General features: G+C 42.5%; 1 protein-coding gene across 1 annotated transcript in view; it reads right to left on the bottom strand.

Moving 5' to 3' along the window:
* The window catches only part of PTPDC1 (protein tyrosine phosphatase domain containing 1), a 150,155-nt gene that overhangs the window by 65,098 nt on the left and 60,791 nt on the right, over positions 1-24,266 (bottom strand). The window contains exon 2 of the mRNA XM_077452103.1: positions 16,347-16,436. Coding sequence (XP_077308229.1) covers positions 16,347-16,428 — 82 coding nt within the window. The 5' untranslated portion in view covers positions 16,429-16,436. The remainder of the gene's footprint in view (positions 1-16,346; positions 16,437-24,266) is intronic.

Below are 24,266 nucleotides of genomic sequence, written 5' to 3'. Positions count from 1 at the left end.
AATATTGCATTTTTTTCAAAATTGGCACTCTATTTTTGTTTATAGCGCAAAAAATAAAAACCGCCGAGGTGATAAAATACCACCAAAAGAAAGCTCTATTTGTGGGAAAAAATGGACGCCAATTTTGTTTGGGAGCCACGTCGCACAACCGCGCAATTGTCAGTTACAGAGACACAGTGCCGAATCAAAAAAAGGGGCCTGGCTGCAAATTGGTTAAAAAAATCCTTTTTTTCATATGGTGATTTACACTGGACTGTATTATTTATGTCACAATTTTTTGCATCATTTATTGGATCACTTTATAATTTGCTATTAATTTATTTAGCGCTGCACTTCTTCCTTTTGTGCATGCTTTATATTTACACCTTTTTGTGCTGGCTGCTAACATTGGGGTAGCGCAGTATATATATATATATACATTTTACGATTGCAGGGAATGGACCTCAAGTTGCATCAAAGTCGGACTAAAGTAGTGCAGGAACTACTTTAAAGTCGGTGCAACTTGAAATTGCACAGATATGAATGGTTATCATTGGGAATCATGGGGTACGACTTGTCATGCAACTCTGATGTCCAAAGTTGCAGGAAAAGTCGCACAAGTGTGAACGGGGCCTAACTGAGATTGCTCATGCAGATGCTACTGGCTAGTAATTCTCCTAGTCCAGCAATTAGCTTTCCTACATGGATTAACATAGCAAATTCCTATTTTGAGTCCATTAAAGGTTCTCAATTTAACTAAAGCCCTGATGAAGGGGGGAGTTTCTTCTGGTCCCCAAAATAAGTTGTCTGTTTCTTTAGTGTAAAACCAATAAATTTGTTTGGAAAAGTGCTGTGCTTAAAGTGACAGCTTCTGTGAGTGTTATTGCATATACAAAGTTGGTTATTCAATGTTACTTTTGCACAATATTTACAGTGGGTATAGAAAAGAATCACCCCCTTTAAAATAATCAAATTTTTTTGCTTTGCAGCCTGAAATGAACACAGACACTGTTTTTGTTTTATCCAGTTGTATTTACTCTTACAACATCTAAGTGAAAGCTATAACACCAACATGTCAGAAAAAAATAAACAAAATTCAAAAGCAGAATCACTGAGTTGGAAAAAGGATCAACCCCTCCTAAAAATGACTTGTAACCTCAATCAGGTGTAGCTAAATACCTTCGCAATGGAAAACAAAGTGATTTGACTTTCAACTGTGATCATTTAGATTAGCTGAGCATAAAAAGAGCATTCCTGGAGCATTTCAGTCCCTGATAGTGCAACTAAAGCAAACAATTAACTATGAGTGGCAAGGCACTGTCAAAAGATCTCCAGGGTAAAGTTGTGGACAGGCACAAGTCAGGGGATAAATATAAAATAATTTCAAAGGCTTTATCAATGCCTAGAAGAACAGTGAAGTCTTTTATTAAGTGGAAGGTATTTGGTCCAACGCAGACCCTCCCTGGATCAAGACGTCACTGGATGAAAGAGCCAGGAGGAAACTAGTCAGAGAGGCTACCAAGCGGCCTACAGTAACTCTGAAGCAGTTTATGACAAAGAGTGGTCAGTGTGTGCATATGACAAAATATCAGTTCTCCACAAATGTGGCTTGTATGGGAGGGTTGCAAGAAAAAATCCACTCCTCAAGAAAGGCCACATACAGTCACGACTGAGCCTTGCCAAAATGCACCTTAAAGATTCTGAGGCCACATAGAAAAAGGTGTTATGGTCAGATGACACTAAAATAGAATTATTTAGCCTCAACGCCCAACGATATGCTTGGTGTAAATCCAATACAGCTCACCATCCAATTAACACCATTCCTACAGTAATGCATGGAGGTGATAATATGCTGTTATGGGGGTGTTTCTCTGCAGCAGGGACTGGAGCACTTGTCTGTATAGGAGGAAAAATTTGATGGGGCAAAATATCATCACATTCTTGAGGAAATCTGCTGCCCTCTGCCAAAAAGTTGTCAATGGGACGAAGGTTTACCTTCCAACATGACAATGACCCAAAGCACAGCAGAAATTACCACACAGTGGTTGAAGGAGAAAAGGGTGAAAGTCCTTGTCAGAGCCCAGACTAAAACCCCATTGAAAATCTGTGGAATGACTTGAAGACTGCAGTCCACAAATGGTCTCCATCAAATTTAATTGAACTTGAGCAGTTCTGCAAAGAAAAGTGGGAAAATATTGCAAAATCTATTTGTGCAAAGTTAGTAGAGACATATCCCAACAGACTAAAGGCTGTAATTAAAGAAAAATGTGGTTTACCAAAATATTGACTCAAGGGTGTGATCCTTGTTATCATATGTGTCGGTCTTCATTTCAGGCTGCATTCTTTTCTATACCCACTGTATAAGTCCTTTCAGTGATATTTTCATTTATTTATCACATCTTCCCTTACAGACATCCATTCTTTCATGAAACTGAGGTAGGGGGTATGTGAACTGCCCATTGTATTGAAGGTTGTGAAAACCGGGAAAAGGGTTAATCACCAGCGCAATGAGTGTTGAGATTAAAGCCCAACTCTAAACTGAAATGGACAATTAAGAGCAAGGGCGGACCGACAACTCATGGGGCCCCTGGGCAATAGGAGATTATGGGGCCCCCGGGCAATAGGAGATTATGGGGCCACACAGTATACACAAACACACACACACAGTATACAATCACACAGTATACACAGACATGTTTCTATTGGCTGAGAAGGTACTGGAGAGGTGGGGCAGCTATAATCTCAGGATTTTTAGACCAAAAGGATGTCAGTAAGGGACATTTCAGAGACAGATGTAAAAAAAAAACACAAATTTTTACATACTGTCCCTTGTTTTACTGAGGCTGGCAACCCTGATGGGGCCCCCTAGTGGCATGGGGCCCTCGGGCAGTGTGCCCGAGTGGCCCAATGATCAGCCCGCCCCTGATTAAGAGCTGCAGGACATGGATGGACAGAGTTTTTTCATAAGTAGGCATAGCTGACACATACACAGCCCTATCAGTATCCTGGGCTCCTAGCTAATTAGGAGCTACAGGACACAGATCAGCAGCACTAGATCAGGAAGGAGGTGCTTGGAGAGGAGAAGTAGGGTTGGGTGGAAAGAGAATCCACAATCCTACTACTGCAGGCAGTGTGATCGTGACAATGAATTTAGCTGGAATTTTGTAGGTTTTGCTGTGTTTGTATCCCCTAATAATGATTTTAGTGTATTTTGATAAACATTTGTGCAAATTCCAAAGAGCCTAAAAAGTAGCCCCTTGTTTTTATTTTACTCATTCTATGCTTTCTGAAAATGTAAGGTTTGGGGGGCTTTTACAAACTCTGATAGCTGTAAGGGGAATAATTAAAAAGAAATCACAATGAAAAAAAAATGCAGGTCTGGTCACCTGAGTTTAAAAGTGGAGAGCAGGGCCTGGCAGCGAAAGGGTTTAAAATGCAAAAACTGGCTTTCTGCACAGAATAAAAACCTGCCCACACATCAAGCACTTACTGCGTGTAAACTCTGTTAACACATAACAAATGTCAGGACACAGTTTCTATTCATAATAGAAAATTATGGAAATTATTAGATGTGCAATGTTCAGAGCTGGATATAAAAGAAGAAAAACGTCCAAAACATTATGCAGAATGAGACCGTGACTCAACTCTAAATAACGGATGGATTTTTTTTAAACAACTCGAAGTGTATTAAAGCAAATTATTTTTTTTTTTAAATAACAAGCGTTATATTTACCTGTTCTGTGCAATGGTTTTGCAGAGCAAAGCAGCCCTTATCCTATTCTTCTGGGGTCCTCTGCCTGCCACTTCAGGCTCCTCCCCCTTAAGAGTGCCCCCATAGCAAGACGCTTGCTGTGGGGGCACTCGTGCGGGCTTCACGTTCGTGGGGAAGCTGCATGCAGAAGATTCTTTACCTTAATGCCGAGAATGCATTAAGATAAATAACTTTCTGCCTTTAAAACCACTTGAAGTACAGTACACACTTAGAATTCAGAGTTTTGTGTAAATGTTGTAAATATTTTATTATATCTTTTCATGTGACAACACTGAAGAAATTACACTTTTTTTACTATGTAAAGTAGTGAATGTACAGCTTGTATAACAGTGTAAATTTGCTGTCCCCTCAAAATAGCTCAACACACAGCCATTAATGTCTAAACCGCTGGCAACAAAAGTGAGTACACCCCTAAGTGAAAATGTCCAAATTGGGCCCAAAGTGTCAATATTTTGTGTTGCCACCACTATTTTCCAGCACTGCCTTAACCTTCTTGTGCTTGGAGTTAACCAGAGCTTCACAGGTTGCCACTGGAGTCCTCTTCCACTCCTCCATGACGACATCGTGGAGCTGGTTTAGAAGATGCTTCCTTCTGGAATGACAGCCATGCAGACCAATTTGATGTAGTGTGCGGTGTATAGTCTGAGCACTGACAGGATGGCCCCCCCACTCCTTCAACCTCTGCAGCAATGCTGGCAGCACTAATATGTCTATTTCCCAAAGACAACCTCTGGATATGACGCTGAGCACAAGCACTCAACTTCTTTGGTCATCCATGGCGAAGCCTGTCCTTTTAAACCGCTGTATGTTCCTGGCCACCATGCTGCAGCTCAGTTTCAGGGTCTTGGCACTCTTCTTATAGCCTATGCCATCTTTATGTTGATCAAAAAAAAATGTTTCTAGATCCTCAGAAAGTTTGTTGCCATGAGGTGCCATGTTGAACTTCCAGTGACCAGTATAAGAGAGTGGGAGCGATAACACCAAATTTAACACACCTGCTCCCCATTCACACTTGAGACCTTGTAACACTAAAGGGTCACATGACACCGGGGAGACAAAATGGCTATTTTGGCCCAATTTGTACTCACTTTTGTTTCCAGCATTTTAGACATTAATGGCTGCGTGTTGAATTATTTTGAGGGTACAGCAAATTTACACTGTTATACAAGCTCTACACTCACTACTTTACATTGTAGCAAAGTGTAATTTCTTCGTTGTCACATGAAATTAAATAATAAAATATTTATAAAAATGTGAGGACTGTATCTGTAGTGTTTACTTGTCTCTCTCCAAAGCTCTAACTGTCGTTTCTCTCTGGTGCTTCATTCCTTTTTTATCATCAGCAGTCACTTCTGAGACCTATTCCCAACACATGAGATAAAATTTGTGGGGAGGGAGATAAGCACAGAGCTTGTCTATTCAGAATACTGCTCTGCATGTTCTTTCGTTTTTTTTCTACCTATGTATGGGGTGTCCCTTTCCTCCAATCAGCTCTCACACAGTATATAAAAGCTGTAAATGCAGCTCCCTCCGTACTCTTCACAGATGCATAATGATTTTATCACAAACCTGAACTTTTGAAGGGTTGTAGACAAGAGAAGACTTCAAATAAACAAGTAAAACGTATGTAGGAGGATTTGTTTTATTTCTGTGTATCATCTGAGCCTATTCACTTCACTGGGTATACGTGAGAGTTTACAACCACTTTAATAAGCAAGCACTTATAAAGCATTTACAGGGATGTATAACTTTCTTCAACTCTAAGCCTTTAAAGCATTCAGCTAAACAGACAAGTGATGCACTTACGGTGCTTTTGCTGGGTGCTGAGTGCATCCCTGTGCCTTTAGGAAGGAGTGGGCTCCCTCCAGGCATACCTGCCCTTAATGTATTTATTATTATATATGTACTGCAACTTGGGAGACTCTCAAAATTATAGAGCTAGGACTGCAGTACACTGGGGGGACAAGGCCTCTGCAGCTTATGAATGTATTTGCAAATGTGTACAAAATAAACCCTTTGTTTTTAATGTGAACTGTTAGACAGAGTCTATTCCATTTGTTGTAGTCTGGCTGGTAACTGAGCTGGGAGTTTTTTGACGTGTGTTGCTCTTCCACGTGCTCCTTGCTGCAAAGGCTTGTTATAGGTTGGGGTACTTGCCATCTGTTTGTACTGATGCACATACAGTGCCTATAAAAATGCACCTCCTTGGAAGTATTTATATATTATTGTCATAAACATTAAATAACAATGGATTTAATTATACATTTCCGACACTAATTATCTCTGCAGTGTGATTTAAATAATTACAATAGGAAATAACACAAAATAACTTAATAGGTCTTAATCAGTGTTTGCAATTTATTGGATTGAAATCTTGACTTTGCTACTAGAGCCATAAAAATATTGTTTTTAGACCATTCTTGTAAAGTTTTAGCTTTTTGCTTGAGGCCATTGTCGTGCTTTATAATAAATATTCTCCCTTGGTTCAAGTATCTTGCAGACTTTGGATTACCTTCAGGATTTCCTTGTATTTTGTTGTATTTGCTCTACCATCTACACCTCAAGCCCTCCAGGGCCACATACAGAGAAGCATCCCCAAAGTATCATCCTTTCACCATTATGCTTCACAGTGTGGGCAGTTTGTTTATGTTAAGTGCCATGTGGTGTGGTATTTAGTCTGATAGCTTAAAGCTTAACTTTGGTTATATCAGACCATGGAACCTTCTTGCAGTTGACATCAGGGAATCCCATATGCATCCTGACAAATTGTATACAAGATGTTGTGAGAATTTTAGTTAACCATAACTTTCTTTTTGACACTCTCCTATAAAGTTGCCACAGATGAAGCACCCGGGAAACAGTTGTTGTAAGCATAGTCTCTCTAATCTTAGCCATTGAGGTTTGTAACTCCATCAGAACTGTCATATGTGCCTTGATGGTCTCTCTCACTAGCTTTCTGGTTGCACAGCTTGCTCTTGACAGGAAGACAGGCACCATATTCTTTCTATTTCTTAATGAGTGATTTAACTAATCCAAGGGATATTCAGTGACTTGAAAATGTTTTATATCCACCATAGTGTTTGGAGAGCTCTTTTTTCTCTTCACAATAAAGGACTTGCCATTATACTGACTTGCTTAAGATCTTCCAGATACAGTGCCTTGAAAAAGTATACATACCCCTTAAAATTTTCCACATTTTCTCACGTTGCAACCAAAAATGTATTTTATGTGATAGATCAACACAAAGTGGCACATAATTGTGAAGTGGAAGGAAAATTATAAATGGTTTTCAAATTTTTTACATATAAATATCTGAAAAGCGTGGCGTATTTAGCCCCCTTTACTGATACCCCTAACTAAAATTTTGTGAAACCAATTGCCTGCAGAAGTCAACTAATTAGTAAATAGAGTTCACATGTGTGTAATTTAATCTCAGTATAAATACAGTTGTTCTGGGAAGCCCTCCAATGTTTGTTAGAGTTCCTTAGTAAACAAATAGCATCATGAAGTCCAAGAAACATACCAGACAGGTCAGGGATAAAGTTGTGGAGAAGTTTAAAGCAGGGTTAGGTTATAAAGAAATATCCCAAGCTTTGAACATCTCACGGAGCAATGTTCAACCAATCATCTGAAAATGGAAAGAGTATGGCACAACTGCAAACCTTCCAAGACATGGCCATCCATCTAAACTGACATGCTGGGCAAGGACAGCATTAATCAGAAAAGCAGCCAAGAAGCCCATGGTAACTCTGGAGGAGCTGCAGAGATCCTCAGGTGGGAGAATCTCAGGTGGAAGAATCTGTCCACAGGAAAAGTATTAGTCGTGCACCCCACAAATCTGGCCTTTATGGAAGAATAGCAAGAAGAAACACATTGTTGAAAAAAGTAATAAGAAGTCCCAATTGTATCTTGCGAGAAGCCATGTGGGGGACACAGCAAATGTGGAAGAAGGAGCTCTGGTCAGATGAAACCAAAATGTAACTTTTTGGCCTAAAAGCAAAACGCTATGTGTGGTGGAAAACGAATACTGCACCCTAAACACTCCATCCCCACCGTGAAACATGGTGGTGGCAGCATCATGTTGTGGGGATGCTTTTCTTCAGCAGGGACAGGGAAGCTGGTCAGAGTTGATAGGAAGGTGGATGGAGCCAAATACAGGGCAATCTTAGAAGAAAACCTGTTAGAGTCTGCAAAAGACTTGAGACTGGGGTGGAGGTTCACTTTCCAGCAGGACAAACACACTAAACATACAGCCAGAGCTAAAATGGAATGAATTAGATCAAAGCATATTCATGTGTTAGAATGGCCCAGTCTCAAAGTCTACACCTAAATCCAGTTGAGAATATGTGGCAAGACTTGAAAATTGCAGTTCACAGACGCTCTCCATCCAATGTGACAGAGCTTGAGCTATTTAGCAAAGAAGAATGGGCAAAAATTTCACTCTCTAGATGTGCAAAGCTGGTAGAGACACCCCCTATAAGGCCGCGTACACGCGGGCGGATTGTCTGGCCAACTTAGTCCGCTGAACCGTGTTTCAGCGGACAATCCGCTCGTGTGTGGGCTTCAGCGGACTTTTTCAGCGGACTGTCTGACGAACAAAGTCCTTTCCGTAATACAGTCCGTTCAAACTTGGTTTTGTCCGTCCAAACTTGGTTTCAGCAGACAGTCCGCTCGTGTGTAGGCAAGTTGGACGAACTAAGTATGGCGCATGCTCAGAAAGGGTTTACACGGCCGAAGGTTGCATTGCAGTGTATAGGACGTCGTTTTTCTAGTCCCGTCGTACGTGCTGTAGACGTCATCGCACACGCTTTCAGCGGACTGTCTGCTCATCGTGTGTGGTCAAGTCCGTTCATTCAAAATTTGGACGGACTGTCTGTCGGATTGTCTGACGAACTTAGTTGGCCAGACAATCCGCCCGTGTGTACGCGGCCTAAGACTTGCAGCTGTAATTGCAGTGAAAGGTGGCTCTACAAAGTATTGACTCGGCGGCTAAGTACAAATGCATGCCACACTTTTCACATATTTATTTGTAAATCATTTTAATCAATTTCTGTCCACTTCACAGTTATGTGCCACTTTGTGCTGGTCTATCACATAAAATCCATTTACGTTTTTGGTTGTAACATGACAAAATGTGGAAAATTATTCATATAGTCAGGTACATCCCCTTGACTTCACACATGTGATCTCCATTTCACTAATTATATTACATTAAAATTGAATTGCATGCATCACGCAGAACTAGAGACCACAGGTACTTACCTTCACTTCATAGATGCAACGTTCACCAGTGCTGACATCTTTCCTCAACTTCTTACTGGTGGGGGGCCTTCGGCTGGGTCGAGATGAGTTAAGTTCTGTACAGGGGGACTGGAGTTCATTAACCCTGTCACCCAAGTGTGCCATGAATGCACATTGAGCTGTACATGTACAGCTCAGCTTGCATGCATCACGCAGAACTAGAGTCCACAGGTACTTACCTTCACTTCATAGATGCAACGTTCACCAGTGCTGACATCTTTCCTCAACTTCTTACTGGTGGGGGGCCTTCGGCTGGGTCGAGATGAGTTAAGTTCTGTACAGGGGGACTGGAGTTCATTAACCCTGTCACCCAAGTGTGCCATGAATGCACATTGAGCTGTACATGTACAGCTCAGCGTACATTCTAAAGAAGATTGCGAACAGGCAGGTAGGCTTATTTTATTGCAGAAGACATGTCTCTTCTGAAATAAAGAGCTGCCTGCTTGCTTTTTTTACTTTTTTGCTTTAGTCCCACTTTAAGAGAGGACTTTCTAAACACACCCACAACAGGCTTCTGGCTGTTTGGCAGAAATCTTAAAGTATCCGTAGTAAGTAAAAGAAAAGAGGGATGATGAACCAACTGGGTAGTATTTATATAAGAAATAATAAATAAAATTACTGAGAATAAAAAGGGGATAATGATGAATGAAAAAGTCAGTTGAGATCTGAAGAAACAGCGGAGGCTGTGAAACGCGTTGCCCAAATACGTCACTTCTGCTTCTAGCTGTTTGCGTCCCACTCTGACACTCACTTCCGGTTCTGGTTTCCGCACACTGCAGAGAACGCCAGTGTGTTGACCTCTCAAGCTCCCTGGACACCTTCAGAGGCTACACCTCTGTTCCATTTCCTAGCGGTTCACCATCCCCAGCACCGTGACCCAGCCAACTTTCGATCATACGGACAGCATCCCGGACTGCTGAGTGACTCCACCCCCCCAACCCTTCATTTATGTGCCTGATTAATTACTTCCCTATTGAGCATAACCATTTGGCTTGTTTATTCTTATTAAATAGATACCAAAATACTGCACTAAGTCTGGCGCACCTTGTTCTTGTTTTATTTTACCTGTAGTAAGTACTAAGATGTCTCTTACAGCCACTAGTCAGATTCAAAGCTGCATTAAAAGTTAAACTTTAACTGGAGTTCACTCAAACAGAGACAGAAGAAGTTACGGAGCACCGACTACAGGAAGCAATCCCACCCAGCCCACATGTGAGCAGCTCTGTAAAATCTTGCAACAATATTATCCCTTGTGAGCTGCTACAGTGTTTTTCCGAAACAATTTAATAAATAATCACAAAATATGTATTTTTAAAAACTATATATCAATAATAGTGTTACCAGCAGCTATGCACCTATATTCAACTCCCATACAAGTCAAAGAATATATTAAATAAATATACAAGTGGCGTGCTAGTGTATAATCATCTAGTGCACATCCATATCACACAAAGTCCTTCAAGAGTCTATTTAAAGAATATCTTGTATGTTACTTTAATTATAATCATCCAGCATATGTGCTTTTGTAAATCCACTCCAAGTGTTATTTACCACACCCAAGATGTACTTACCTGTCCCTGGGATGTGTATGGAGAGCCTGAGAGTTGTTGGTATAAGAAGACTACCCCAAGCTCCGTAAGAATAGCTATGCATTGGTCTGCTATCCTTTGTCCACTGAAAGGGACATTTTGACTGAGCATGATATGTGAAGTCAGTAGGTCCAGGTGAGAGTACATCGGTGGTGGTAAATAGCACTTGGAGTGGATTTACAAGAGCACATAATTAAAGGCAACATACAAGATATTCTTTCTAGAGACTCTTGAAGGACCTTGTGTGATGGATGTACACTTGCATATTTATTTAAAATCTTGCAACAGATTACAAAGAACTGAAAAAAAAATCAAACTGATGGAACTTTCTGTCCTCCACAAAGCTACAATACCTGCCAGATAGAATTGGCAGCTTATTGACTGGATTCATTGACTGTCTGGAATTGCTCTTTAAAGTTGCAATAAGATCGATACATGAATAAATTAACACACAACACAATACAGGAATACGAAGAACGTCAATGACGTTCTTGTTTTATATGAAAAGACATACACCTCTTCAAAAGGATTACTCACTGCTTTAGCCTTTAAGGGAAATCCATAAATAAAAAAAAAAACTTAACTCTTTATCTGAAGAACGTTGGGACTCACATCTCCAGGGCTAACACAAGACATGGCCACCATGACCCTGTGAGTGGATGACGATAAGACCTCAATGGCAGAGTTGCGCCTTCTCTGGAGACGGATGACAGCAGGGATAGTGGAATATCTGCGGCCATGGAGGAAGTTACTGACGATGTTCACAGTGGAGAGCCTTCGGGACGACCCCTGCATGGTATAAAGCCAGCAGCCAGCTGTGCAATGACCTATCCCTCTAAGTGCCAGAGACTGCACAACTTGGTAAGGAATGTGTGATGATGAATTTATAGCAGCTCACAGCACTTTGTGATAGGCTGGGAGGTTTCTATAGTAACGAACAGCTTGGCTCTGTCATGTTACTCATAGAGCTGTAATACACCTATATCAGATCAATGAGAATAAACTCTTAGCAGAGTTGATCTCTGCTGCAAAATGTTGCAGGATTGGTCTACTCTATATAAATTAATCATAAAGATATATAAAAAATATGTACTTTGTAAAATATAAAAAGTTATATTCAATGCAATATTAGCTGTTACAGACTGTTTCAACAAAGTAAGCAGTTCTGAATGGAGTGTTTTTTTTTTTTTTAAAGTGAACCAGTCCATCATGTCAAACATTTAATGATGAAAATCCTGCTTAAAGCGGAGCTCCACCCTAAAGTGGAGCTTCCGCTCATTGGAACCCTCCCCCCTCTGGCGCTACAATTGGCACCTTTCAGGGGGGAGGGGGGTGCAGATACCTGTATAGTACAGGTATTTGCACCCACTTCCGGCATAGATATCCGCAGAATCTGCGGATATTTACACCACTTCCTGCGGGTCCCCCGCTGTCTGCTGGGAAACACACGGATCCCAGAGACAGCGGGGACCATCCTTATTGTGCAGCGCGACTCGCGCATGAGCAGTAGGGAACCGGGACGTGAAGCCACAAGGCTCCACTTCCTGATTCCCATACCCAAGATGGCGGCGTCAGCACCCGAGAGCCGATCGAGAGATCGGCTTCGGGTGCCGACATCGCAGGCGCGCTGGGCGGGTGAGTGTCCTTATTTTAAAAGTCAGTAAGTGCAGCATTTGTAGCTGCTGACTTTAAAAAAACAAAAAACGGCGGAACTCCCGCTTTAAGCATAGGAACCAAAAGCTGCCTGCTATTAGCTTCATTAGTCAGAACACCAAGGAACAGAGGTTTCTGGCACAGAGACTTCTACGCTGGTATCTTTTGGTACAGGAAGTGTGCAGAGCATCCTGGTACATAGCAGGTGAGTACACAAACAAGGCATTCAAGCGACTTTGGGTAAAAGTAAACAAAGCCCATGCTGTACAAAAAGAGCATGCATAAGGTATCTTTCTGGTGCCCCGTGTCTTCAAGCTCTGTTTTTTTGCTGATCCGTGGCATCACATTTATTTACACGCTATGGTTCCACCCCTTGGCTTTCACGTCTATAGGAAGGTACACTAAAATTAAGGCAATTATGAGGGCCCCAAATATGTACAGTTCCACCCCAATGGTGTTAAGGCACAGCACGACTGGTTGGCATTAATGCCCAGCTACTGCACAAATGCATTGCAGTGTTGTTCTAGGGTGTTCCCCCAGAACTGTGTCTGAGCTGTCACCAACAGCTCATGGTCATCATCAGATAATTGAGATTCGGTAGGACAGGCCTTCAGTTACTGTGACGTAAACCGTCCAGCACCCAGCTTGGGTGCCTCCGTCGGTATACAGCTTTCTCCAGTCTGGACATAGGAACCAGATATAGCTGAGCATACAAGACTAGCCAACAATACCTTGTACATGCAACTGGAACTGTTTATTGAAAACTGACAGAATTTATAGTACACCAGATCAGATGAGCCTAATCTCATTATCGTATGCAAAGGAAACTGTATACAGGAATATAATTAACACAACTAAGGAACAACCAACATATACTATATGCTAATACACATCTAGCAACTAATAGCTGAAAGTGATTTCATTAACCGGTAAGTTAATCAACATAAAGATATAACATCCTACAATGGTTTGCTAACAAGGTGGAGTGAACACAATACTAGCAGACAGACAGAAACAATAGGTGATCCAATTAACAATGGGAGAGACACAAACTTATGTATTCTGTCTACTAGACATACAACATCATCAGAAGACAAATAATGTCCCAGCAGTCTGATACAGTGGAAATAATTTATCTTCATAGATCTCCAGAGGATTATGGTTGATAAATATTTCTGTCCCAATTGAAGAATTGAGGGAGCCTCTCCAACTCAGTCTGCAGGAGGGCCACCATATTTCCTCTGACCATTAGCTTGTACAAGATTATGATTACACCTTTCCATCCACTCCAGAAGGGAAGCTTTATTAGCCTTATTTATAGAAGTAAGCCAAGCCTTGCTCTCAGCAAGTGGTGGACCACCATTAAAGAATGATCTGCTTTCTCCATGGGCCATAATCAGTGGGTAGGAGGCTTGCCCCTAGTCTTCTCCAAAAGCCTTTGTCCTGCTTGGGTCTGTCACAGATACACCATAACAGTGAAGACAAACAACAAATGATTGAGAGTCCCTCCCACCAGCTTCTACTGTCACAGCCCACCAAATAGGCCAAATTCCTCTGGCAGCAAGGGCTTTATTGCCCTTCAGCTCCAGTTTGTAGATATTAAACATGGATGACAATGAGTGTTTGACTGTCACATTACGGCAGATAAATGTATACTGGCCCCACATAAAAAAAATTGTCAGAAAGAGATTACAGATTTTAGGTGCCCCAACGAGTGACAAACAAAAACTCATAGGTTTAAAATTAACACGGAGGATAACTCCCACATTATACTTTATTCATACCATAACTGAAAAACTTAATTAGTTTACAGGTATTCCCTTCTACGCCGATGAATCGGGTCGGCGTAGAATGGAATCTGCGTCTTGAATCGAATCGTCCAGACCAGCACACTTTGTAAGATGTTTACATGAATCTACCTGATGGCTGGATGGGCCCTATTGATCTTAACCTCCCTGGCGGTTTTCCTGAGTGTGGCTTTGGGTTAAATTTCAGCACCATTAGCGGTAACCCTGAGCCACACTCGGGATTGCATTGCAGGATCCTGGTGCAGTATACTTACCTTGTCCCCAGGATCCTGCCATGTCCCCTCACTGTGTCCGTAGGCTCTGTCCTCCTCTCGATGCCTCTGTGTGCTGGGCTCCGTTCCCTGCGAGTGTCGCGACGCATGGGGGCGGAGCCCGGCGGCAAATTCAAAAAAGTGAAAAATCATAATACATACAGTACACTGTAATCTTACAGATTACATTACTGTATAAAATTATTTCACATCCCTTTTGTCCCTAGTGCTTTATCCAATGCCCTGCATGCAGTTTTATATGATATATACTGTTCTTTCTGCCTGGAAACTGGAGATTGTCCATAGAAACCAAAAATTATCCCTTTACGTCAAAAGTGGTTTTAGACCAGCTAGAAAACAGCGATAGTAAATTAAAACACTTGCAGAATTGTGCGATAGTGAATCATGGGGAAATTAATTTTATTATTATTATTTTTTATAATTATTTATATTTATTATATTATAATTTATGATTTTGTGTTTCAAACTTCATCATACCCTGGATATATATTAGACTCTTGTTTGGACAGATTTAAGTGTGTTATTGCTAATAATTACAGGCCTACAATATAAAATGCCAAATTTTTTTTATAGCTGTAATCGGGTAGATTCGTGCATTTTTAAAGCATTTTTTTCGTTCCATAGAAATGCATGGAAAATCTTGATTAAAGAGTTTTTGAGCGTTTTAGTGTGTTTTGTCTCGTGTTTTTCATAATTTTTCTGCTCCAATGCAATAATTAAATGAAAATAAATAATAATAAATAAATAACCCTAGTCCCAACTCTCAACCCTAATATTAACCCCTAAACCCAATATTGACCCCTAACCTCACAAAATAAACAAATAAGTAAATAAATAAATTAATAAACCCCCTGACCCTAACCTTTAAACCTCAACCCTAAAAAAATTATAAATAAATAATAAATAAATAAATAAAAGCGGATGAAAAAGCTGAAACACATAGTAACAAATTATGAAACAGATCATATTTTTCACTATTGGCTAATTTAAAAACTCCAAAGCTCAAAAACACTGTACACAAATGCTCAAAAACGAGCAAACGCCCTAAAGAAATCTTTAAAAACGTGACGCTCAGCTGTAAATGCAGCCTTAGAGGCGGCAGGGGACAGATGCAGCATTGGACTGCTGCATCCACTTAGGTGAGTATGAATGTTTGTTATTTTAAATTCCCATAAGGTTAGGTTGCAGGAGGGTCAGTGTGACGGTTAAAGTGGGGTTCCACCCTAAAGTGGAACTTCAGCTCATCGGAACCCTCCCCCCCTCCGGTGCCACAATTGCCACCTTTCAGGGGGGAGGGGGTGCAGATACCTGTATAATACAGGTATTTACACCCACTTCCGGGCATAGATAGCCACAGAATCTGCGGGTATTTACGCCACTTCCTGTCCCTTCCCCGCTGTCTGCTGGGAAACACACAGGTCCCATCCGTATTGCACAGCACGACTCATGCATGTGCAGTAAGGGACCGGGAAGTGAAGCCGCAAGGCTTCACTTCCTGATTCCCATAGCAAAGATGGCGTCGGCAGCACCCGAGAGCCGAGCGGCAGATCGGCCTCGGGTGCTGACATCGCGGGCGTGCTGGACAGGTGAGTGTCCATATTTTAAAAGTCAGCAGCTGCAGTATTTGTAGCTGCTGACTTAAAAAAAAAAAATGGCGGAACTCCGTTACAGGGAGTATTATTATGAAGGTTAGATTAAGGACGGGTCGGGGGGGGAAGGTTAGGTTGTAGGGAGGGTTAGGGCGAAGTCTGATTTAAGGTTAGGTTACAGGTAGGGTTAGTATGTCCAGTCTCCCAGTGCTAAAAGGTGAATGTATCATACAAACTTCTCCAACATCATCAATGTTCTTTGAAATCCTTATTGAGCAAAGCATTCAGTATACATCATCTACCCCATTTCATCAGTCATAATGCAATACCTGGTGTTAGGACCATATATTTATTGTGGACTATTAGTCAGATAAGATTGGTACCTGAGCTCATTGCTGCTTGGTGAGTGTTGTTTGCAGAGGTACAACACAGAAAATCATTCTGAATCAGGACTCCAGACGTCATTGCAACAACTGCATGGAAACAAAGAAGATGTTGAAACACATAAAAGGACATGCATTTTACTTCCTGCCATTAATTATCATACAGAACCGTAAGATGTGCAAGAAAACAGTGAGGTTGAATTACTAAAGGAGTGAAGGCTGTTTGATTTGCAAAGTTAATGTTAGTAGATGTTTTTTGTAGATCTGTTTTCACCAAAAAAAAAAAAAAAGATATTCCGTTAAACATGACGGAGCACATTCAGTATGAAGGCAGTGCACAGCAAGCATCCACTTCACTAAATAAAGAGCATTCATTTCTTTAGTTAATCTACCCAAATGCCTGCTTATCCCGGGTTCACATATGTGCGGCTGCGGGTTCGTGCCTGGTGTCCGGTGCGTGTCTGTTCACCAGTTTAGGTGCGATTCAGGTCCGAGTTCTTGCCTAAATTTACACCTGAAGTTGACCCAAACACACACAGGACCCTTTTGCTTCGTGGCCACCCCGGACCTGTGTGAGAGCCGGTCACACTCACATGTCATGCGAAATGGATGTGGTGAAACCTGCATTCAATTCGCACATACAGTATGTGAACTCAGCCTTATGCCGCGTACACACAGTCAGATTTTCCACTGAAAAATGTTCGATGGGAGCTTTTTGTCAGAAATTCTAACTGTGTGTAGGTAAACGGACATTTACCATCGGAATTTCCGACACACAAAATTTGAGATCTCTATCTCAAATTTTCCGGCAACAAAATCCGTTGTCGGAAATTCAGATCGTGTGTAGACAATTCCGAAACACAAAGTTCTGCACATGCTCGGAACCAAGCAGAAGAGCCGCACTGGCTATTGAACTTCAATTTTCTCGGGTCGTCGTACATCACTGAGTTCTTGACGTTCGGAATTTCCGACAACATTGTGTGACCATGTGTATGCAAGACAAGTTTGAGCCGACATCCGTCAGAAAAAAAAACATGGATTTTGTTGTCGGATTGTCTGATCGTGTGTACACGGCATAACTCTTACATTCAATCCTATCTTTTTATACGCAAGAACATGACCTCACTTCAAGGCTGTTGTAAAACAAGAGAAATAAAGAATACAATAACTAAAGGAAATTTTTTTTTTTTTTCGTTTTGGATAGAGAGGAGAGGGATTAGCACACCTGTCACTTTTTTATTTATTTTATTACTGTCTATGTCCTCCTTAGGGAGATTCACCTTCTCTATTTGTCTTCTTTACTATTATCATTGAAACTGAAAGTAAATGACAAACACACATTTTGGGGGGTTGTCTCCAGAAGAGGGGAAATGTTCAAATGGGGATACTAGTTGTGGTGACCTGGGGGTCCCCAGGGATTGTAAAATCTCATGGTTTTTAACCTTAATGCATTTTTGACCTTAATGCACCCCCCTCCCCATGAGCCCATCTGTTCCAGCGATGTGCAGAAACCCAGCCGCTATCTCTGTCCTTATCGGATAAGTTGTTACCAGCGGGAGCCGTTGGCTCCCACTGCTGTCAATCAAATCCAGTGATGCGGGGGTGGGGCGAGTCTCGCTGTCTGTGTCAATGGACGCAGCAGCGGGACTCAGGAGCGTGCCTGCATGGGTGCCCCTATGGAAAGCGGCTCTCGTGGGGGGCACCTGATGAAGAGGCAGAGCCATGAGTGTCGGTGGGGCACCCCAGGAGAGGAAGATCGGGGCTGCTCTGTGCAAGACCCTTGCACAGAGCATGTAAGTATGACATGCTAAAAAAAAATATTTGAACCTTTACAATCACTTTAATTTCAGAGATTTCACTTCCTCCAGCTTGGCTATGGGAAAATAAGTAAAGGAAAATCCCTGCAATGGGACACAGATGACAAAAAAAATTAAATATTCTGACAGTGTCCGCGGTCGATCCAAGTGCAGACTGCAGAGTCCTCCCTTCCCTCCACCTCTTGTGTACAGGCGCTGTAACAGAGTCCCGCCTCCTAGACTAGCTCCTCCTGTGATAGACAGAACACTGATCCAATACCGGGAGCCGGTCTAGGAGGTGGGACTCTGTTACATCACTCTGCTGAAGAATTCAGACGCAAGCTCCGTAACACAGCGGGAGATACCCGCTGAGTGATCCATGCACTGGTGAGTCTGACTCTGCATTGATGAGCACAGACTGATGGGCTGCATTGATGGGTAAAGAGACTGAGGCTGCATTGATGGGCACTGTCTGAGGGGCTCAGCATTAATGGGCACAGACTGAGGGGCTCAGCAATGATGGGCACAGACTGAGCAGCTCAGCACTGATGGGCACAGACTGAGGGGCTCGGCATTGATGGGCACAGACTCAGGCGCTGCATTAATGGGCATAGACTAAGGAGTTGCATTGATGGGTACAGAAACTGAGGGGCTCAGCATTAATGGGCACAGAATGAGGAGCTGCATTGATGGGCACAGACTGAGGGGCTCAGCATTGCTGGGCACAGACTGAGGGGCTGCATTAATGTGCACAGAGACTGAGTAGCTCAGCATTGATGGTCACAGACTGAGGAGCTGCATTGATGGGCATAGACCCAGGGGCTCTGCATTGATGGGTACAGAGACTGAGGCTGCATTGATGGGTATAGACTGAAAGTCTGCATTTGATGGGCATGATGAGACTGCATTTGATAGACACAGCGAGGCTGCATTTGATGGGCACTGATAAGCTGCATTTGGTGGGCACTGATGAGGCTGTATTTGAAGGGCACTGGTAGGCTGCATTTGATGGGCATTGGTGAGGCTGCATTGATGGGCACAGTGAGGCAGTCATGATGGGCAAAGTGAGCACAGTATATATACAGTATCTTACAAAAGTGAGTACACCCCTCACATTTTTGTAAATATTTTGTTATATAGTTGCAAAAAAAAGTATGTGAACCCGTTTGGAATGATATGGATTTCTGCACAAATTGGTCATAAGATGTGATTTGATCTTCATCTAAGTCACAACAATAGACAATCACAGTCTGCTTAAACTAATAACACACAAAGAATTAAATGTTACCATGTTTTTATTGAACACACCATGTAAACATTCACAGTGCAGGTGGAAAAAGTATGTGAACCCTAGACTAATGAGATCTCCAAGAGCTAATTGGAGTGAGGTGTCAGCCAACTGGAGTAAAATCAATGAGATGAGATTGGAGGTGTTGGTTACAGCTGCCCTGCCCTATAAAAAACACACACCAGTTCTGGGTTTGCTTTTCACAAGAAGCATTGCCTGATGTAAATGATGCCTCGCACAAAAGAGCTCTCAGAAGACCTACGATTAAGAATTGTTGACTTGCATTAAGCTAGAAAGGGTTATAAAAGTATCTCCAAAAGCCTTGCTGTTCATCAATCCATGGTAAGACAAATTGTCTATAAAGGAAGAAAGTTCAGCACTGCTGCTAATCTCTCTAGGAGTGGGCGTCCTGTAAAGATGACTGCAAGAGCACAGCACAGACTGCTCAATGAGGTGAAGAAGAATCCTAGAGTGTAAGCTAAAGACTTACAAAAGTCTCTGGCATATGCTAATTAGGGATGAGCTTCGTGTTCGAGTCGAACGTACGTTCGACTCGAACATTGGCTGTTCGTGCGTTCGGCGAATTCCGAACGTTTTGGCCGTTCGCGTCAAAATTCGAGTGACGCGCGCGCGGACCATAATGCGCTGCGTTGGCGCAGTGCATTGCTGCCCGATGATTGGCCAAGCATGCACTGTGACCCCGCATGCTTGGCCAATCGCAGCGCCGGCAGCGAGGAGAGCCATGATTGGCCACAGGCATCCTGCCTGTGGCCAATCATAGCTCAGGCTGTGTAGTGCACGCCCCACACTATATAAGGCCGCCTTTGAGGCAGCCTCGTGTAGTGTGTTACTTAGCATCTGAAGCAGTGGGTGTTCTGTGTACCTTCAACACAGTACACACCAATCGTTTTTGGCTGATTTCCTATCTTGCTGCTGTGTAGTGGTTGTTGTCTGTGCCCTGACTGCAGTATACACCACTATATTCACCTCACCTATATAGCTAGTGATCTAGCTTTAACCACTTAACAACTGCCCATTGCCGATTAACGGCTTCAGGGGGGTTGTTTAACTCTGAGAGGCCGTTAATTAACGGCCTCCCAGAATTCTGCTCTCGCGTGCCCCGAGGTGTGCGCACTCGAGAGCATCCGTGACCGCCGGGTCGCATCACGGATCACGGTAAACGGCCGCTCATAGCGGCCGTTTACCACGTGATTGCTCCGTTAAATGACGGAGTGATCACTTGGAAACAAACCGGCGTCATGTTATGACGCCTTTTCCTCCCTCCCCTCTCTGTACCGATCGGTACAGCGGAGGGGAAAGAGATCGGTGTCAGCAGCGATGTGGGCTGCATCTGCAGTGCCCACATCGCTGCTCACCGAATTTAACCCCTCAATTCCCTGCCAATACTCTGCAATACCAGTGCATACTCTGCAGTACCCTGCCATTACTCTGCAGTACCCCCCATTACTCTGCAGTAACCCCCATTACTCTGCAGTACCCCCCAATACTCTGCAATACCCGCCATTACTCTGCAGTACCCGCCATTACTCTGCAGTACCCCCAATACTCTGCAGTACCCCCAATACTCTGCAGTACCCTGCCATTACTCTGCAGTGCAGTACCCTGCCATTACTCTGCAGTACCCCCCATTACTCTGCAGTAACCCCCATTACTCTGCAGTACCCCCAATACTCTGCAGTACCCTGCCATTACTCTGTAGTACCCCCCAATACTCTGCAGTACCCTGCTATTACTCTGTAGTACCCCGCCAATACCCCGCCAATACTCTGTAATACCCTGCCATAAATTGCCATACCCAGCCATACTCAGAGATACCCAGCCATACTCGGTGATACCCTGAAATACCCAGCCATAGACGCCCCCCACCCCTCACCGCCCTCCGGTGCTTCTACCAACTCGCCAGTACGATCAAAGCCAGAATCTTTTTTTTATTTTTTATTTCAGGCTTCCCAGCCTAGAGGTGAGATGTGGGGTCATATTGACCCCCCAGATTTCACTGTAAAGAGGACCTGTCACCCCATATTCCTATTACAAGGGATGTTTACATTTCTTGTAATAGGAATAAAAGTGATCAAAAATATATTTTTGGGGGAAAAAATTTCAAACTAAAATAAATAAAGTAAAATGAACAATAAAAAAATAAAATAAAAATTAAAGCGCCCATGTCCCCATGTGCTCGCATGTGCCACACATGTGAGGTATCGCCGAGAATGTTAGAGCGAGAGCAATAATTCCAGTCCTAGACCTCCTCTGCAACTCAAAACATGTAACCAGTAAAAAAAAAAAATTAAAGTGTCGCCTATGGGGATTTTTTAAGTAGCGACGTTTGGCGCCATTCCACGGGCATGTGCAATTTTGAAGAGTGACATGTTTGATATCTATTTACTCAGCATAACTTCATCTTTCACTTTATGCAAACATTGGGCTAACAAGTGGTTAATAATAGAGCTTGCAGTCAGTAGTGTTAGGAGATAGTGCGTGCTGTCTGCGTGCTCTGTACCCAGTACATACCGCTATAATATAGGGCAGGCCCCTACTTTCAAACATCCAACTTACAAACATCTCCTACTTGCAAACGCAAGGAGACAGCAGCAAGTGAGATGAAAAAAGATGGACGACAAAACAAATTATACAGGGGTGATAACCCTTCCCTATGTTTTCCAAAAAGCTTAAAGATAGTTTTTTTGACTGGAGCTACACTTTAAAAATGTACCGGTTGAAAATGACAAACAGATTCAACTTAACACAACAAACCTACACAGTCCCTGTCTTGTTTGCACCGCCTGTATACTGCTGTTCTGAGTATATAGGGCCTGGGGGCCACACGCATTTCCTTTTTTTAATATGGGTACAGGGTTCCCCTTAATATGCGTACAAGACCCAAATAGGCTGGTAATGGGCAGGGAGGGCTACCCATGCCATGTTTCTCAATGATTTTCAACCATATTGCAGGAACCAGATATAACATTAAAACCGCAAGCAGTTTTAAATGGTGTTATTTCCGTTTAATGTCATTTTATGCAGGGACTGTTCTAAACACGGGAAACACGTGGCACTTCACAGGCATACTACAGACACCCCCCAGACACCATATTTAAAGGAATATTTCACTTTTTTTTTTTCACTTTAATCGTCATTAAAATCAGTGCTCCCGCCAAAACGGCCGTTTTTAAAACTTTTTTTTGCAGTGACCCATGTCCCCTGAGACAGGAGGCAGGTCCCCAAACCCTTTTTAGGACACTATCTTGCATATTAGCCGTTAAAATTAGCACTTTCCAATTCGAACGTTCGAGTCCCATAGACTTCAATGGGGTTCTAACGTTCGTACCGAACGCGGGGGTCGTTCGCAAGTTCTGGTGCGAACTGAACCGGGGGGTGTTCGGCTCATCCCTAATGCTAATATCCCTGTTAGCAAATCTATGACATGTAAAACACTAAACAAGAATGGATTTCATGGGAGGATACCACAGAGGAAGCCACTGCTGTCCAAAAAAAAACATTGCTGCACGTTAACAGTTTGCACAAGAGAATCTGGATGTTCCACAGCAGTACTGGCAAAATATTCTGTGGACAGATGAAAACAAAGTTGAGTTGTTTGGAAGAAACACACAACACTATGTGTGGAGAAAAAGAGGCACATCACACCAACATCAAAACCTCATCCCAACTGTGAAGTATGGTGTTGGCATCATGGTTTGGGGCTGCTTTGCTGCATCAGGGCCTGGACAGATTGCTATCATTGAAGGAAAAATAAATTTTCAAGTTTATCAAGACATTTTGCAGGAGAACTTAAGGCCATCTGTCCACCAGCTGAAGCTCAACTGAAGATGGATGTTGCAACAGGACAACGACCCTTAACATAGAAGTAAATCAACAACAGAATGGCTTAAACAGAAGAAAATACGCCTTCTGGAGTGGCCCACTCAGAATCCTGACCTCAACCCGATTGAGATGCTGTGGCATGACCTCAAGAAAGCGATTCACACCAGACATCCCAAGAATATTGCTGAACTGAAACAGTTCTGTAAAGAGGAATGGTCAAGAATTACTCCTGACCGTTGTGCATGTCTGATCTTCAACTACAAGAAACGTTTGGTTGAATTTATTGCTGCCAAAGGTAGTTCAACCAGTTTATTAAATCCAAGGGTTCACATACTTTTTTCCACCTGAACTGTGAATGTTTACATGGTGTGTTCAATAAAAACTTGGTAACATTTAATTCTTTGTGCGTTATTAGTTTAAACAGACTGTGATTGTCTATTGTTGTGGCTTAGATGAAGATCAGATCACATTTTATGACCAATTTCTGCAGAAATCCATATCATTCCAAAAGGGTTCACATACTTTTTTGTGCAACTGTATCTTTTCATGTGACAACACTGAAGAAATTAAACTTTGCTACAATGTAAAGTAATGTGTGTACAGCTTGTATAACAGTGTCAATTTGCTGCCCCATCAAAATAACTTAACACACAGCAATTGATGTCTAAACCACTGGCAACAAAAGTGAGTACACCCCTATGTGAAAATGTGCAAATTGGGCTCAAAGTGGCAATATTTTGTGTGGTCACCATTATTTTCCAGCACTGCCTTAACCCTCTTGGGCATGGAGTTCACCAGAGCTTCACAGGTTGCCACTGGAGTCCTCTTCCACTCCTACATGACGACATCACGGAGCTGGTGGATGTTAAAGACCTTGCGCTCCTCCACTTTCCGTTTGAGGATGCCCCACAGATGCTCAATAAGGTTTAGGTCTGGAGACATGCTTGGTCAGTGCATTATCTTTACCCTTAGCTTCTTTAGCAAGGCAGTAGT

Source organism: Lithobates pipiens, unplaced genomic scaffold (assembly GCF_037356315.1).
Source record: "Lithobates pipiens isolate NorthernLeopardFrog02 unplaced genomic scaffold, aLitPip1_a1.2 Scaffold_23, whole genome shotgun sequence".
Taxonomy (NCBI): domain Eukaryota; kingdom Metazoa; phylum Chordata; class Amphibia; order Anura; family Ranidae; genus Lithobates; species Lithobates pipiens.
The sequence above is the reverse complement of the archived record's forward strand: the minus strand, read 5'-3'. Positions and strand labels throughout refer to the sequence as shown.